This window comes from Cetorhinus maximus, chromosome 12 (assembly GCF_964194155.1).
Source record: "Cetorhinus maximus chromosome 12, sCetMax3.hap1.1, whole genome shotgun sequence".
Taxonomy (NCBI): Eukaryota; Metazoa; Chordata; class Chondrichthyes; order Lamniformes; family Cetorhinidae; genus Cetorhinus; species Cetorhinus maximus.
In genome coordinates this window covers 106,787,299-106,805,971 of record NC_135890.1, presented here as the reverse complement: position 1 = coordinate 106,805,971, position 18,673 = coordinate 106,787,299, and the positions used below count along the sequence as shown (strand labels likewise).

The 18,673-nt window shown below is 45.4% G+C and overlaps 1 protein-coding gene across 1 annotated transcript in view; it reads right to left on the bottom strand.

Moving 5' to 3' along the window:
* The window catches only part of pole (polymerase (DNA directed), epsilon), a 144,691-nt gene extending 126,555 nt beyond the window's left edge, over positions 1 to 18,136 (bottom strand). Inside the window, exons 1-9 of the mRNA XM_078554304.1 lie at positions 18,033 to 18,136; positions 13,411 to 13,546; positions 13,080 to 13,160; positions 10,467 to 10,511; positions 10,013 to 10,105; positions 9,760 to 9,914; positions 1,387 to 1,525; positions 724 to 804; positions 291 to 398 (exon numbers count right to left, since the gene is read on the bottom strand). Of these exons, the coding sequence (XP_078410430.1) occupies positions 291 to 398; positions 724 to 804; positions 1,387 to 1,525; positions 9,760 to 9,914; positions 10,013 to 10,105; positions 10,467 to 10,511; positions 13,080 to 13,160; positions 13,411 to 13,546; positions 18,033 to 18,091 (897 nt within the window). The 5' untranslated portion in view covers positions 18,092 to 18,136. The remainder of the gene's footprint in view (positions 1 to 290; positions 399 to 723; positions 805 to 1,386; positions 1,526 to 9,759; positions 9,915 to 10,012; positions 10,106 to 10,466; positions 10,512 to 13,079; positions 13,161 to 13,410; positions 13,547 to 18,032) is intronic.
* Positions 18,137 to 18,673: the final 537 nt, after the last annotated feature.

The following is an 18,673-nucleotide window of genomic DNA, read 5'->3' as shown; positions in this document are numbered from 1 at the left end:
TGTAGTTTGCGGTGCAGGCCAAAGACGACAGTTTCAGTCTTACAAATGTTTAACTGGACTTCAAATGCAATTGTAGGTTCAAGCTGTAATGTTCAATAGTGGATTATCTCTTTTCCTTACACATCCCACGATTGTTCAGTGCATTTTCTATGTCCCACTATATAGCTGGCACTGAACTAAAAAAACCTAAGAATCTCATACCGGGTTTCTTGCCATTCCATATACTAATCAACCTGCTCTGCATTTTAACATTTTCAGTTTTCACTTTTATTCCAAATATTTAAACAAACCTGTCCATCAATCATGTAGGAAATCATCATGATCTGATCGTTCTCGGCATCTGGAAATTTCAATGGCAATTTTGTAGTTTCAATGTCAAAAGCCAAAACAACAGGGTCCTGGGAAAGACAATTATGTAAAAAATATAAATATTTCATTCAGATCATTGACAAATTAACCAAAAATAAAGAATTTGTAAAAAAAAAGATGGATTCTCAAGTTTGCTATTAAGCTGATATTTATGCAAGTTTCTAAAAAGGTAATTACATACAAGAGATTCCATCTTAAAAATGAATTAATGAGCTCCATAGAATTAAGTCTCAAATTGTGTTCCTTGGAGGCATAAATGCAACTAAATTTTAGTCTTAAAAGGGGCTTAGTTTACTGCAAATAGAACTTGCTCTTTCAGATTTGGATGAACCTGTACATCCAGTTACTACTTACTGGTCGCTCAACCAAGTCGTCCCTACGTATGATTTCAGGAGGATAGACACCACCACGAATTCGTATATTGTACCAATGTGCCTGCAAAGTAAGATGAGAGTCAAATTTATAAAGAATCCTAATTAATCCTTAATCAGGTTGACACTGCCAAAAATAAATCACATAACATTTCTATTTAAACAAAACTTTCAAAAACTTGCTTCAGATTTTATCTAGGTAAGTACAGGTACCTTTAATACTAGTGGCAATCAACAGGAGTCACCAGTAGGACTAGAACAACAGTTATCTCTACTTCAGGATGAAGCCTGAATACAACTTTACCTTTAAATATATACGTTAGAAAAATTCCACCCCTGTGTCCAAGTTAATTAAAATTGTAAGGGAAACTTAGCCAAAAGGAACGCTTTTAGAGGCCTCCAGGTTGCTCACTCAAACATTGTTGAATTAAGTCTGGGGTCAGGATACCAGCTAACCCCTTGGCCACAAATGGGACAAGACCCAAGGATGTGTGTTAGCTGGGGAGGATGGGAAGGAATTCATAACTTCACAGAAATTATGAAGCAGGCTTGGGTTTCTGACTCAGTTAATTGCTTTGCATTATCCCAGAGATTGCTTTAGTTACACATCAGTTAGTAAATACTAGCAAAATATAAACGTACTCACCACCTGAATCTTCAGATCAATAGATACTCGAACATGATAGGGTACATCGTATTCGCGGATGTCAATTATGTTTTCCATTTGATCAGAAATTTTTTTGGATGTTCCTTCCCCTTCAGTTACACTGTCCCCAGCCAAGGCACTACCATTACAAACAAATATTAACAAAATTTAGCAATATAAAATATAAATATAAAATAAAGGGTACAACACCAGAGGGGGTGTAGGAGGAGAGGGACCTGGATGTATATGTGCATAAGTCATTGAAGGTGGCAGGAAATGTTCAGAGAGCAGTTAATAAAGCATACAGTATCCTATGAGCACAGAGTACAAGAACAAAGTGGTTATGTTGAACTTGTATAAGGCACGAGTTTAGCCTCAGCTGAGTACTGCGTCCAGTTCTGGGCCCTGCACTTTAGGGAAGACATGAAGGCATTGGAGAGAGTGCAGAAAAAATTCACGAGAATGGATCCAAGGGTGAGGAACTTCAGTTATGTAGATAGATGGGAGAAGCTGGGACTGTTTTCCTTGGAGAAGAGAAGGCCAAGAGATTTGACAGAGGTGTTCAAAACTTTGAAGGGTGGGGACAGAGCAGACAGGGAGAAACTGTTCCCACTTGCGAAGGTGTCAAAAACGAAAGGGAACAGATTTAAAGTAATTGGTAAATGAAGCAAAAAGGTGACGAGGGAAAACCTATTCATGCAAGTGATTAAAGTCGGGAATGCACTGAGACTATGGTGGAGGCAGGTTCAAATGAGACTTTCAAAAGGGAATTAAACCGTTACCTGAAAAGGAAGGAAGGATGTGCAAGGTTACGGGAAGGCGGCGAGGGAGTGGCACTAGGTAAATTGCTCATTTGGGGAGCCAGTGCAGACACAAGGGGCCAAATGCCGTTCTTCTGTGCTGTAACAATTTTGTGATTCTGTGAATTGTCACAAGATCCTATTCAGTGCAGGAATAGCTTTACAGAAACTTGCCTGCACAGCAATGAGGATAAAGTACTTTATTAATGAGCAATCTACAAACCACAAAAATTATCTCTAAAAATGTGACTAAATATTGATTTGTGATTTCACTGTGCAAAATTCTTACTTATCCTATTTAGGCTGCAAAGTTTCTCAGTAGTTGGGATAGGGCAGGCAACTTTTTCAGGTATCTTTTGGGGGAAAATAGGAGAGGCAAAGAAAAATCTTAAGTGCAAAGCACCATAATGCTATACCTTTCACACTATTTTGGTACAAAGTGAACCATGCCTAACTTGACTTTCTTCTTCTCTTTAGCAAGTGACAAAATTGTTCATTCATTCAGAACTAGCTGCTAACCTAGTTTAGATTCCTTACATCATCAGACAGGGTGTACCTACACCATGGATAGCAGCAGTTCAAGAAGGCAGCTCACCACCACCTTCTCAAGGGCAATTAGGGATGGGCAATAAATGCTGGCCCAGCCAGTGATACCCACATCCCATGAATGAATTAAAAAAAAGCAACAGCTTTCCCACACAATCAAGCAGTCTTAATGGGCAAAATTTTCTGGCTGGCTGGCGGGCGCAGACCCGGTCACCGCCCATGATCGAGTCCACGCCATTTTACGCGGGCGGGCCAATTAAGGCCCGCCCAGGGTGAATCGCAGCTCCAGAGGACAGTGGGAGTGGGCAGGCAACGGCGGGACTGCAATGACTGCCGGATCCAATGGCGGCCTGTTTAAAAAAGCTGCTGCAGCCTCTCAAAGGCTGTCAAACATGGCTCCTGGAAGGGCTCCCCAGAGCGCTGCTGGCGAGCAGGCCAGGTAGGAGGGTAGGGCAGGGGGGCATTGTGCTCCTCATTTTTCGGATAATTACCTTGCTGCCCTCCTCGAGGAGGTGGCAGCATGGCAGGAGGTCCTCGTACCCCAGGACGGGAGGAGGAGGCCCCCCTGCATGACAAAACATGCCTGGGGGGAGGTGGCGGAGGTGGTGAGCTCCCACGACGTGGTGCAACGCACCTGGATCCAATGTCACAAGCGCTTCAATGACCTCTTGCGCTCGGGAAGGGTGAGTACCATGTTGGCATTGGTCACTTAACCCAGCAGGTAGGCTTTCCCCCCCGCAATGGTGCACCCTTTCCCCACCCACCCAAGTCTGAGTGTAGTGACTGCATGTGTCCTTCGCTGGGTGGGCCGGCACATATTGCTCATGCCGAGGTCACCCTGAAAGGGTGGTGAAGAGATGGGTTCTGCCCCTACAGCACGTGTTACACTGTGACCCACATTACTGTTTTGGGGGCAACCTGGAGGAGCTGCACCGAGGCTCAGTGCTGGAATTCCAGGACATGTCAAAGTCAGAGTGATGACACACTGGGAGGGGAGCTCAAAGTGGCGTGGCACCGATCGACCTGCTGCCCTCCGCACTCTACGTGCTTGTGCCTCCTTGCTATGGAAGGTTAGACCGTGTGGTGCCAAACGTGATGTAGGCAGCATGTGGCTGGTGGGGGATGGGGGGGTGGCAGGCCTGGCATCTTTGTGTGAGTGTTCGGCAGCAGCGGGGTGAGGAGGCACTGGAGCCCTGCAATGTCCCACTCTGGTTGGGGTGGGCCGTCCGCGAAGAGAATCCAAGTACAAGTAGCACTAATCAATGCTCTTCTCTCCTTTTCAGGAGAAGAATGCACATAATGCCGCCGTGCGGGTGAGGGCTGGTGGCAGGCCAGTCCAGGTGACAATGCTTAGCTGGTTCGAGCAGGAGGCCCTGGATCTGGAGAGGCGCCATGTGCCCAGTCTACCGGTGTCGGTGAGGCTGGGGTGCCACGGGCAGGTATGTTTGCCCAGCACTGAGGTCATCATTGTTCTCCCAGCAGCCATGGAAGTGCTGAATGTTCAGTGATTGAAGTTTGCAACATGGCTTGACCATTGGTTATGGAAAGATGAGCGCATAATGATCTGGGGGACAGGGATGCACATTGACATTTTCTCCATGTTAACTAATCAAATGTCCTTGGCCTTCCTTTCAGCATCAACAGAGCAGGGCCGGGAGGAGGAGCAGCAGAGGGCCCCTCTCACACCCGAGGGCCCTGAAGTATCGGACTCACCAACGTCACACCATCTCTGCCAGGCAGGCACCAGCGCAGATACTAGCATCTCGGTGGGAATTCGATCATCAAGGCACAGCGGTGAGGGCACTTCACAGTCACTGGAGGAGACAGAGAGTGCCCATGGCGCCAGCAGCCGGAGGACTGCAGGGGACCAGGCACATGCTCAGTCGGTGACTGATGATGTGCCCCTGGAGTTGTCTGCGATGCAGCAAACGCAGGAAATGTGGCCGGGTGTGTGGGTGCATCTGGTGGAGATACATGGAGCTATGCTTGGCTTGGTATCCGTGCTGGGGGAGTCTACGCGGACCATCACCGATGTAATGAGCCTCATGGGTGGGTGCCATGTGTCCTCCATGGAGAGAGTGGCAACACTCATGGAGAGGCTTCTCCAGGAGACCAATCAGGGCTTCCTGGGGATGTGCTCGGACCTCACATCGGCATTGACCTCAGCTGATCAGTGCCAGTGTAAGAGATGGTCTGGGCACCAAGTTTCCCAGCTCGGTGCCCATCCATCCACGGTGAGCAGGGAGGTCCGAAGCGACCGCACGTCGGCTCAGCAGCTGCCTTTCGTCTCTTTGGGCTCCTCTCAGGGCACTCTGGATGAGGGTGGCAGCTCCTCCGCCCCTCTGCCAGTGTCCGTTGCAACCGATGAGGCTGTGACGACTGGGGAGATGCCAGCTGTGGAACAGGCAGCTCCCTCCCAGGGGGGCCAGCACAGGCTCCACAGGCCAGAGGACGGCCACCAAGGTCATCGAGGCCAACAGGACAGCAGAGTGAGCAGCCTGTCTCAGATGCCAGTCCCGGCGAGGGGCAGCACCAAGACGTAGCAGCCAAAAGTATAAACACAAGGCACGGGTTTATCACTGGTGCTTCTGTGTTGGCCCGCAATGAGGTCTTTGTGAGTTGGTGTGATGTTGAACACCTTTGTCATTTTGTTCTCTTAAGTTCCTTTAGTTATACCGTTAAATTCAGACATGCCACCATGGCTAAGGATGCCTCTTTTCTTCTGCAGGCGTATGGTTACCAATAATGTTATGAGTGAATTGTATGACATTCAGCTTTATTGATAAGGCCCTTAGTTAATGTTCCTTTCCAGGCAGATTTTGCACTCAGGTATCGAGTCCGGAGCCTGCAGCCCAGGCTTGTCCTGGAGGGTTCATATGTGGTGTGCTCACTGAAGGTTCGTTGAATTAAAGCCTCCCGGGTGTCCCTGCCTCCCTGGAATATGCCTGGGTCAGCGTTTACCCCCTCGGCATTTCCCTGTGCATGCTCATCCTCAGACTCACTGCTGGACTCATCGTGTGCAGCAGCAGCAGCCAATGTGTCTATGTCTTCACTGCCCACAGCGTCGCCCCTTTCCAGCGCAAGATTGTGGAGAATGCAGCATGCAATCATTATCAGCGACACACGATCTGGGGGGTACTGGAGTGCCCTCTGAACAGTCCAGGCATCGGAATCACATTTTGAGAAGACCAATGGCTCTCTCCACCACAGCCCTTGTGGTGCCCTGGCTCCTATTGTACCGCTGCTCAGTTTCTGTTCTTGGATGGTGGAGAGGCATCATGAGCCACCTTCTGAGGGGATAGCCCTTGTCACCCAGCAGCCATTCATCAAGCCGGGCTGGAGCACTGAAGAGCCCCAGCACCTGGGAGTGTCTGAGGATGTAGGTGTTGTGGGAGCTGCCTGGGTACCTTGCACAGACTTGTAGAATCTGCATCCTGTGATCACACACTATCTGCACGTTCATGGAGTGGAATCCCTTCCTGTTGGCGAAGGCACCGGGCTAACCTGCTGGCGCCTTGATGGCCACATGTGTACAGTCTATTGCACCCTGGACGCGGGGGAAGCCAGCAATGGTTGCGAAGCCTCTGGCTCGCTGTGTCTGGCTTGCCTGGTCCCAACAGAAGTGCATGAAGGTCAATGCACGCCTGAACTGAGCATCTGTAGCCTTCTTGACACAAGTGTGAACAGCCGATTAGGAGACACCGCAAAGATCATCCACCAACCCCTGGAAGAAGCCAGAGGCAAAGAGGTTGAGGGCAGCTGTGACCTTTAGAGCCACTGGCATGGGGTATCCACCCACACAGTTAGCGGAGATCTCAGGCTCAATCATCTGACAGATATAGTTGACTGTCTCCCTTGAGAGACAGAGCCTCCTTTGGCACTGCACCTTAGACATATTGAGGTAGCTGCTTCGCCGCCTGTATACATGGCAGCAGGATAGTTGTGTTTTCTGCGGCCCCATCCGCCTTGGACTACCTCTTGGCCATGCAGCCCTTGTGCCTGCGCCTGACCTCCCAAAGGTGGCTCCTCTGGAGGCTGAATGTGCACTCCTGGCCTCCTCCTCCCTTCCTCATCAGAGGGGGTGCCTCCAGTGGAGAGTTCAACTCCCATTCCCAGGCTATGGGAAGGCTTCCTGAAACCTGCAGGCCCAAAAACGATTATTCACTGCAGAGTGCTGACCTAAAGGTTGAGTTCAGTCCAAGCAGCTGGTATGCGCTTTGAAGTATTGCAGCTCACACAGGCAAGTATCAGTTACTTTGCAAATTAGATATTTGACAGAGCGCACTCGCAACTCCATTGAGCCCTCTTATCCCGCCTGTGGATGAGGTTATACAAATGTCTCCTCCCCGCCTGCCCGAAGATCACACGGGTGCCGAAAATTCACCGTCAATTGGCACGTTAATTAATGGCAGGTGCGCATTGGAGATCATCGTGCGCCTGCCTAACGAAATATCGCGACAGCGCACGGGGAGGTTGGGATGCTCGCCCGACGTCACCGCGCATCATTTTACGCATCGGTGTGCGGGTCCTGCCCTTGCACACTGACAGGAAAATTCTGCCCAACCTTATTTACCCACTCTGTTAAAATCCCTGCTTTCTCCTCAGCCTTGCATGAGCTCAAACATTAATCCAATTTTTTTTTAAAAGATGCAATCTTTCTCTCAACCAATCACCATAGCAAAAACATTCCAAGCTACACAATCTGATTTGCGGAGAAATATCATCCAACATCATTTATCACTTGGACAATTTTAAATTGATGATCTATCCTCACTGACTTTAATTTCCTTTTAATAACAGGGCTTCAAAAACTACACAAAATACATTATCAGTGGCCTAGTCAGGGTTTTATACAAACTATTACTATTTTTTCTATATATTTTTCCTTTATAATCATCCACTCCGCTGTATTTAAGCGTAGATCCCATTCTTTGTTTTTCCTCCCACCTTATGCTTTTCTGCATTACATTGCGTCTTCCTGCCATCTGTCTATTCTGCAAACCCATCTATGCCTTCCTGAAGGTTTTCAGTAGCATTTTCCAAACTCCCGACTTATATGCCATTAAGAATGCTCAAGTTGAAGCCATCTATATGTGCACCACGAACAAAGTGGAGCTGTCGCTGTTACAAGATACAGTCCTGCCAACCATTCTCTAAGATGAGCAACAACCATTTACCCCATTTTTATTCCTTGTCTGTCAACAAACTTTATATCACCAAAGACCTTTGCCACCATCTCTGTAACCAGTCATCAGCAGGTGCTGAACCATCCTGCTTGTGAGGAAAATGCTTAGTCTATACCTCTTTTTGACGCCATTGTTGAAACCATTGACAAAGCCATCATACAACATATAGCAGTAACAATGCTCTTTTCAATCAATTTTGCACATGTGCTCCATCACAGCACACTGCAAATCTTTAATCCCCTGTTCAGGAGTGCCTTATTTTTGTATTTCATTTTTTATATCCTAATTTATTCTCAAACAAAGACTTCATTAATATAGAACCTTTCATAACTAGAGAATTCTCCCAAAGTATTTTACAGCCAATGAAGTGTAAAAAACATGGCAGTTACTTTGTGCACAGCAAGTTCCCACAAACAGCAATATGACAATGACCAGATAATTTTTTTGTGATGTTGACTGAGAGGTAAATATTGGCCAGGACACTGGGGATAATTACACAGCTCTTCTTTGAAATGGTGCCATGGGAACTTTTACGCCCATCCAAGAAAGCAGATGGCTCGTGATTAAGAAATTAAATTATTCAAAATTGTTTCTTATTGCAGCAGCATCCAACAGAACAAAAAAAAACTTCAAAAACTGCATTTCAGGCTAGAAGACAACTAACAAGTACGATTAACTGCTGTGCTCCAGGCCTTAAACTGACCCATTTCTGAAGGGTTGATTATTGGTGCAGAAAAATATTTAATTTTTCTTTATTCATTTACAGGACGTGGGCATCACTGGCTAGGTGAGCATTTATTGCCCATCATTAACTGCCCATGAGAATGTGGTGATGAGCTGCCTTCTTGAATTGCCGCAGTCCATGGTGTAGGTAAACCCACCATGGTTCTGTTAGGGATGGAGTGCCACGATTTTGACCCAGTGAAGGAATTGCGATATATTTCCAGTGAGTGGCTTGGAGGGGAACTTCCAGGTGGTGGTGTTCCTGTGTATCTGGGGCCCTGGTGCTTCTGGGCGGTAGCAGTTGTGAGTTCAGAAGATGCTGTCTAAGGAGCCTTGGTGAGTTTCTGCAGTACATCTTGTAGATGGTACACACTGCTGCTACTATGTGTCGGTGGTGGAGGGAGTGAATGTTTGTGGAAGGAGTGCCAATCAAACGAGCTGCTTTGCCCTGGATGGGGTTAAGCTTCGAGTGTTGTGGGAGCTGCACTCATCCAGGCAAATGGAAAGTATTCTATCACACTCCTGACTTGTGCCTTGTACATGGCGGACAGGCTTTGGGGGGTCAGGTGAGTTACTCAACACAGGACTCCTAGAATCTGACCTGCTCTTGTAGCCACAGTATTTATATGGCTAGTCCAGTTCAGTTACTGGTCAATATAACCCCCAGGATGTTGCTAGTGGCGGATTCAGCGATGGCAATGCCATTGAACGTCAAGGGGCGATGGTTAGATTCTCTCTTGTTGGAGATGGTCATTGTCTGGCACTTGTGTGGCATGAATGTTGCTTGCCACTTGTAAGCCCACTCCTGACTTGTGCCTTGTAAATGGTAGTCAGGCTTTGGGGAGTCAGGAGGTGAGTTATCTGCTGCAGGGTTCCTAGCCTCTGACTTGCTCTTGTAGCCACAATATTTATGCAGCTAGTCCAGTTCAGTTTCTAGTCAATGGTAACCATGGCAACCTCAGTACACTCCATTACAACACATCTTAGAACTCAAGAGTGTTACTTACTACAAATTCAGGTCTTAAAGAACATAGAAAAATTACAGGGGATGGGAAGCCAAGAATAGCAGCATTGTGATGATGAAAATATGACATAAGCACTATTGATGGTGGAATTACCTGGATAACATAACAGTATAGGCATCATTTGATTTCTCCCTCTCTTTGTTTTTCCTTACAGCTGGCGAAATCTCTTTTCGGACCTTTATCAGGTCATCAACTGTATTAAAGGCGAGCTTAATGTAGCGTCTCTTCAAGCCAACTAAGTGGTTAGGCTGTAGAAAATAACAAATTTAAAAGATTATACTATACCACCCAAACATTTTTTTGTGGGGGCAGAAAAAGGAAACAGAGTCTGAGAACAAAAACTCACAAGATCCAAGTCCTCTTTCGGAATAGTTGATATCTTGCTTATTTTGCCTTGAAATTTCTTGGACAAGAACGATGAAACCTCGCGCTCACAGCCCTGTTTTTTATTTTAAAAAGAGTTATTTCACTGCAATCTACTCCACTATTTAGTTTTCAATTTAAAAATCTTTTAATACAGATAAAATCAAAGCAATCATTACTCTTGAAACCTGCTCTTCAAAGTATTTTTGTCCAATTACGGTAGCAGTTTATTCCAAACAGAGCCATTGATATTCTGCAATCTCAAGTTGCATTCTTACCCAAGCATTTACATTTCTGTTCAAATCTCAAAAGTTAAAAACAAAAATTTGTAGGTCACCTTATATACACAGCATATGCATGTAAAAAAAACTTTTCCTATACATATTTGACTTATTTTCATTTTTTTTGGCCAGGTTCATGGGTGATCTTCTACAAACCTTTTTTGTACCAACATAGAAATAAGGCTGAAAAGGTAGAGCAACCTGAAAAAGAAGAAAATTGAATAAATAGTGCTTTATTGCCAAAGACAAATAGAAACAATGGGAAGAGGTGAAAAGGAAGGTTTTAAAAACTCCTTGCTCCTCACCATTTTTAAATAACAAATACAGAACTGGTTAATGTTAAAATTTGCCTAAAATACAGCCACAGCTATTCCTGGTGCACAAAATTGACAAGAAAATCTAACTGTGTTAGCTTACTCATGCAAGCCAATGCTCCTCCTGTGATTTTGATGGTCTGTTTAATGATACTTGGGGATTCAAGATCATAAATAGGCAACAGTGGAAGATTAGGAGTATGGTTGGGAAAAATCACCATAGATCAGAGAGTATAAGTCGACCGATGAAGCTTAGAAAGATCCTTCTGAAAACAGGGGTTGGCTTATAAGCGCAGTGTAAAATACAAACTACCAGTGTTGGTCACTAGTTTGAAATGTGAAAAAATTTCTGTTCGCTAGTCGCCATGTGCAGTCTGCTCTGTGTGGGTGTTTTAAATTCCCTCACACCTTCTTGGCAACAGGGTCCGCATGACCTGCTTGATCCCTTACCAACTTATAAGGCAGGCATAACCCCAAATATGTATTTCCAAACTGAAAAATTGAGGCCAACTCCAAATGCGAATATAGCCCCTAAATATGCAATTATTATCTGAAAAATTGCGGTTGGGCTTGTATGCCAAGTATAGGCCTAAACATGCACTTTGGCATCCAAAAACAGGGGTCATCTTTCTGCTGGGGTGACTTATATGCTGTGATCTACACTAAAATAATTAGTTAGAGATCACAGAACCCAAGATTAAGTTGGATATTTCAAACGTAGGACAAGAAAAACTGACGTATACTGAAACTCAAATTTAACGCTGCGTATACACTGCATCATCCCATTGCATCAAAACTTCAGAAATTGACTAACTTTCATTATTCTGCAGTGTCAACACTATTCATTCCAAGGTGATGGATTCCAATCATATCTCTACAAATCAGAAACTGGACACAAAGAAGTTACTAATGAAGTTGAGATACAAATCAGGCACAAATTGACTGAAGGGACAGAATTTTACCCTTGGCGTGCGGGCTCGGTGGGGGCAGTCCAGCACACCGCAATTAAGGCCCACCCAGCGTGAGATGCAGCCTTTCAATGAGCGCGAAGGGGCGGGTGGGGGCTTAATGTCCGCTGGGTCCAATGACGACCTGGCAATTCAAATGCAGCCTCGGCATCCCCTGGAAGGCTGCCACCGAAGGACGCGGAAGTCAATGGCATGGATGCTGCAACGGGTGGACACGGCAGGCGGGAGGGCAGGTCGGCGGGGCAGTCGGTCCCAGACTTTTCGGACGAGTGCCTCGGTGCCCTCCTGAAGGAGGTGGAGGCGAGGAGAGAAACACGTCCCCAGGGACGGGAGAAGGAGGCCCCACCCCCACCTCACCAAAAAGGCCTGGGAGGAGGTGGCATCCAGGGTCAGCAGCCACAACGTGGTGAGGCGCACATGGTCCAGTGCCGGAAACGCTTTAACGATCTCCTGCGATCGGGAAGGGTGACTACCATCTTGGCATGGGTCACTTTGCAAAACAGGTAAGGGCTGCCCATCCCCCCCGTGAACCTCAGAGGCGTTACAGTGTGAGTGGCAAATGTCAATGAGGTGGGATCTGGCCAAGGGAGTGAACTCTGGCTGCTTGGACTGAGTGACTTGCAGCTCCAGGGTCACGAATGGGCTGAACCCTGTGAGGTGTTCCTCAGGTGGGATTGGTCAGGATGCAATGGCGCTGCAGATAGAGGAAACACTAATCAATGCTCCTCTATCCTTCCAGGAGAAAACATCCCATAACAATGCAGAGAGGTCACAGACTGTCGGGGGACTCCCTTGCCTCCTCGTCCTCAGTAGATACGAGGTGAAGAAAGGATATATTTGCCATAGATGGAGTGCAGCGAAGGTTCACCAAACTGATTCCTGGGATGGCAGGATTGTTGTATGAGGAGAGATTGGGCCGATTGGGCCTGTATTCACTGGAGTTTAGAAGAATGAGAGGAGATCCCATTGAAATGTATAAGATTCTGACAGGGGTGGACAGACTGGATGCAGGGATATTTCCTCTGGCTGGGGGCTCTACAACAAAAGGTTACAGTCTCAGGATATGTGGCAGACCATTAGGACTGAGATGAGGAGAAACCTTTTCACTCAGAGGGTGGTGAACCTCTGGAATTCTCTACCACAGAAGACTGTGGAGGTCAAGTCACTGAATATAGTTAAGGAGGAAATAAATAGATTTCTGGACTCTAAAGGCATCACGGGGTATGGGGAGAGTGCAGGAGTATGGCGTTGAGATAGAGGTCAGCGATGAACATATTGAATTGCAGAGCAGGCTCAAAGGGGCGAATGACCTGCTCCTATTTTCCATGTTTCTATTAAAAAAATGACTTAATGACTGTGCATAAAACCCTACTACAATGTGACTATTTGACTTTTATTAAATGGATGGAATTAAAGGGGTGATTCGTGGTCTAGGTGTACAAGACAAGGGAATAGGAGTAAGCATGCTTGAATATATTGTTACGTACCTTAAACCTGCTCCCATCCTCCTCTACAAAATAATAATCCACAGCACTCATCATTCTCTTGTCTTCATCCAGGATTTCTGCCTGTAAATCAAAATTAATGTACATTCAGAATAAATAAAATGGCAATTAGCAAACATATCAAAAACATGTCTTTTAGATTTACACAGATGTATACAAATTATTTGATTCCCTGAATAGCCTCAAAAATTGTCACTGTAAACCACATGAACAACAGGTATGTGCAATTTGCATTGTTATCATCACAAGGCCCAGAGTTAAAGTGTAGCAACTGTTTCAAGTAGAACCAAGGTAATCTTAGAAGGTAACTGACTGGGTGCATGTTGATAAGCCAGCCAGTCTTCTCGCCTGGATCTTTGAAGCGGTCAAATCCAAACCTTGCATCCATCTCATCTGTCCACTGACTGCGCTCCAGGCGCTTGAGTGCAGGAAGGGAAGAGCCATCATCACTGAGAACAAAAATACAAGAGATACATTTATATAATCTGTCAACAGCCATTTCATTATGTAACACAAGAATGGCGCTGAATGCTTACTTGCTCCTACCACTTTGGATTCAAGGTGTCATTGAAAGATGCAATTCCAATATTGCGCTGTATCAATGACCACACTTCATTCATTGGCTGCAAAACACTTTGGGCACCCCAAAGCCATGAAAGGCACTATATAAATTCAAGTCTTATGTCATTCACAATAAAAATGTAATTGACATGAATTAAATGTGGATGCTCGATTCAGTACATGTACTGTGCTGATGTTTACAGCGAATCAGAGGTTTTATACCAAGTAGCATCAGAAACTGCAAAAAGGTCATCAAACTGAAATGTTAACTCTGCTTCATTCTCCACAGGTGCTACTTGACCCAAGTACATTCCAGTATTTTGCTTTTCCATTACAGTGATATCAGAAACAATTTTAGTCAGGATGAGCATAGATGTGAGAACTGACATTTTAAAAGACCTTGGAAAGGAAAAGGAGGTTGAAGATGGAATTACAGATCATGATAAAAAGGGGTCAAGGGTTTTTTTAAAATTTGAGGACGATGATAAAATACCTGCAACACAATTTTAAAGGAAGTACAAGAACAGAGAGATCTGAGGATTCACATACCCAAATCTTTGATTTATATACATATTGATAAGACTTACCAAAAAAATCAAACAGGGTTTTATAAATAGAGGCATGGAGTACAAAAGCAATGAAGTTATGGTAAACTTTTTAAAATAAAATCACTGGCTCAGCCTCAACTGGAGTACAAGCCCAGTTCTGCGCATTATGCCAAAACCTTTGAAAGGGTATAAAGATTTACTGAATGATACCAGGAAGGAAGGAGTTCAATTTAATATAAAACCTAGAGAATCTGGGATTGTTTTTCTCACAGCAGAGAACGTTAAGAGAAGATTGAACACATGCATTCAAAATCATGTCGGTTTTTGATGGAGCAGATAAAATAGGGAGAAACTATTTCCACTAGCAGGATGCTCAGCAACCAAAGGACAGATTTAACATGATTGACAAAAGAATCAGGTAGGAGATTAGGAGACTACTTTTTAGATACATGCAACGAGTTATTGGGAATGCATTGCCTGAAACAATGGTGGAATTGGATCTCTGCTTAAAAAGGAAAGATTTGAAGGGGTTATGGGGCAAGAGCAGAGAAGTGAAACAAATTGGATACATCTATCAAAGAAGTGACACAGGCACAATGAGCTGAGTGGCCTTTTTCTATGCTGCAGGATTCTATGATGTTAATTTTGAAAGTGGCAGATAGCCTGAGGGTACCATTTACAGTATTGACTAAAACTGGAGTCGGGAAGTTTTAATACTGAGGAGTATTCACTGTTGATTGATCAGATGTTATAGAGGCAGTCTGCCTGTTCAATTGGACATAAACATTCCTATGGTACTACATCAAGGGCAGGGAAGTCCCCTGGCAACGTGGCCATGATTTCAATCTTCAATTAGTTAGCCATTAAAAATAACTTTATTGGTTATATTTATCACATTACCGTGTAGAAATTGGGTACAAAACTGATTTAAAAAAATACTGTGAAGCAATTTGTGACATTTCATCCTCTAGTCTCTAAACACCAACTCATCTAAAACCCCGCCCATATCCTATCCCACAGCAGGTCCGATTCACCCATTGCCCCTGTCCTAGCACACATTTTCCATAAGTTTAAATATATGGAAAATTATGAAACACATTATATATCTTTTAACATTTAGTGTTTCCTCAATTCTACAATTCTGAAAAAATTGAGATCACTTTACAAGGTTTTCATTTAAAAAAGACAGACCTACAACAGAATTAAGCAGACATGGTTAAAAACAGATAGCGCGAGAACACACTTATATAGTATGGAAAGGCTCATATGTTTTCTTAGGTGCAATCATCTGTTATTCAGACAAATCAGACTATAATCCAACTATACTCAATAAGTATTTAACAATATTCTTATAAATTCACACACTAGAGGTAAGAAACCAGCAGGCACAGCAGTGCTAGGAATACACGAATTATACTATTTATAGAGTATAGAATAACTGAATTATAGATTAACTACTTCCCGTGGATGTTGTAGACTCTCAAGCGCTGGTAGATGTTTAATTTCAACTGTCAATTTCAAGTAGAGGCAGCACAAATGGTGGGAACGAGACAAAATGGTGCCAGTGGCGACACACTTTCGCCCACAGCTTTCCATTTATAACGTATGTTGGACAGTTCAATAAGATAACATACATCCCTCTGCATCTCCATCCCCCACCGGGATGGTCTGATGGTTCTCCGCTTCTTCCTTGAACAGAGGCCCAAACAATCCCCATCCACCTACTCTCCTCCGTCTGGCTGAACTTGTTCTCTCACTGAACAATTTCTCTTTAAACTCCTCTCACTTCCTCCAAATAAAAGGTGTGGCTATGGGTACCTGCATGGGCCCCAGTTATGCCTGTCTCTTTACGGGGTATGTGGAACATCCCTTGTTCCAGTCCTACTCCGGCCCCCTCCCACAACTCTTTCTCCGGTACATCGATGATTACTTCAGTGCTGCTTCATGCTCTCGTCTGGACCTGGAAATTTTTTTATTAATTTTGCTTCCAATTTCCACCCCTCCATCATTTTCACATGGTCCATCTCTGACACTTCCCTTCCCTTCCTTGACCTCTCAGTCTCAATTTCTGGTGATAGTCAGTCCACCAATATTCATTACAAGCCTACCGACTCCCACAGCTGCTTCAACAACAGCTCCTCACACCCCGCTTCCTGTAAGGACTCCATCCCATTCTCTCAGTTCCTTCGCCTCTGTTGCATCTGTTCTGATAATGCCACTTTCAAAAACAGTTCCTCTGACATGTCTTCCTTCTTTCTTAACCGAGGTTTTCCACCCACTGTAGTTGAGAGGGCCCTCAACCGTGTCCAGCCCATCTCCCGCGCATCCACCCTCGCACCTTCCTCTCCCTCCCAGAGCCATTATAGGGTCCCTCTTGTCCTCACTTATCACCCCACCAGCCTCCACATTCAAAGGATCATCCTCCGCCATTTCCGCCAACTCCAACATGATGCCACCACCAAACACATCTTCCCTTCACCGCCCCCCCCCCCCACCCCGGGCAGCAGTCCGCAGGGATCATTCCCTCTGGGACACCCTGGTCCACTCCTCCATCACCCCCTACAGCTCAACCCCCTCCCACGGCACCTTCCCATGCAACCGCAGAAGGAGCAACACCTGCCCCTTTACTTCCCCTCTCCTCACCGTCCAAGGGCCCAAACACTCCTTTCAAGTGAAGCAACATTTCGCTTGCACTTCCCTCAATTTAGTCCACTGCATTCGCTGCTCCCAATGCGGTTTCCTCTACATCGGAGAGACCAAATGCAGACCGGGTGACCGCTTTGCGTAACACCTTCGGTCTGTCCACAAGCATGACCCAGACCTCCCTGTCGCTTGCCATTTCAACACTCCACCCTGCTCTCATGCCCACATGTCTGTCCTTGGCCTGTTGCATTGCTCCAGTGAAGCTCAACACAAAGTGGAGGAACAACACCTCATCTTCCGACTAGGCACTTTACAGCCTTCTGGACTGAATATTGAGTTCAACAATTTTAGATCATGAACTCTCTCCTCCATCCCCACCCCCTTTCTGATTCCCCTTTTTTCCAACAATTTATATAGATTTTTCTTTTCCCACCTATTTCCATTATTTTTAAACGTATTTCCATCCACTGTTTTATCTCTACCTTTTAGCCTTTTTCGATTCCTTAACCCCACCCCAACCCCACTAGGGCTATCTGTACCTTGCTTGTCCTGCTTTCTACCCTTAATTAGTACATTCCTTAGATAATATCACCACCTTCAACACCTCTTTGTCCTTTTGTCTGTGACATCTTTTGGTTGTCTGTGACATCTTTTGGTTATCTCCACCTATCACTGGCCCTCTCTCCTGCTCTACCTGTCCCACCCCCCCACTCCCCTCCCTCTCCCTCCCTCCCCTTCTCCCTCCCCTCCCTCCCTTTAAACCAACTTCTATTTCACCTCTTTTCTATTTTTACTTAGTTCTGTTGAAGAGTCATGCGGACTCGAAACGTTAACTGCGCTCCTCTCCGCAGATGCTGCCAGACCTGCTGAGTTTTTCCAGGTATTTTTATTTTTGTTTTGGATTTCCAGCATCCGCAGTTTTTTGCTTTCATCTTAAGATAACATAGTGATCGGATTGAATGAGAGCACGATACGGAAACGGCGAGTAGTCAGGCTGCAGTGACAGTGCGGGATTACTATCGGAGTTATTGCTGTCAATGTTATTGCTGTGTCGGCTCTGTTTTTGCCTGGAGTTGTCCCTCACCCCTCAGGAGCCGGCGCTTACGCTTGTTACTGAGTGGTTATATTCATCGCTCCCCGTCGGGCCCACTCTCATGTAACCGCTAATAAATATGTAACTCACAGGTTCTCGGCGGCCTGTCCTCTCTCCGGTCTCAGCCTCCCACTATTCTGCAACACCATATTCCCCTTGGCACCGTTCTCTCGATTCGCGCGCTCCAAAACCTCTCGCGAGAGCTCACACCCACATCACGGCGAGATCGCCGACCCGCTCACTGATTGGGCGATATCAGGAGCTATCTGATTGGGTGAAAACACAAACCTCCCTTTGACCCCTCCTACTTAATACCGTTATTCCCCGAGTAAATTAGCAGTGGTAGGTCAGAGCTTCACTACAGGAGGAAAGGCATCCATCTCTGCATAGGCTTCAGTGAGAAGCTTCTGCCACCCATTTTAGCATTTTACATGGCTGTAGGCATTTGGATAAAAACATTGATTCTTCAATTAGTAACTGTCAGTGATGATTTGAATTTGTGAATGTTGCTGTGGTAGGATGAGGACCCATAATCTGCCAGTACTATATTTTTCTTGAAAAAAAAGATGCTGGAAATAATCAGCAGGTCACACAGCATCTGTGGAGAGAGAAAAACAGAGTAGAGGTAATGTTTCAGGTCGGCGACCTTTCATTAGAACTTTTTCTTGATTTTAGCCCGACATTGTTTACTGCTGGTCTACATTTTCCCAACCGCAAGCAGACCTTGGATA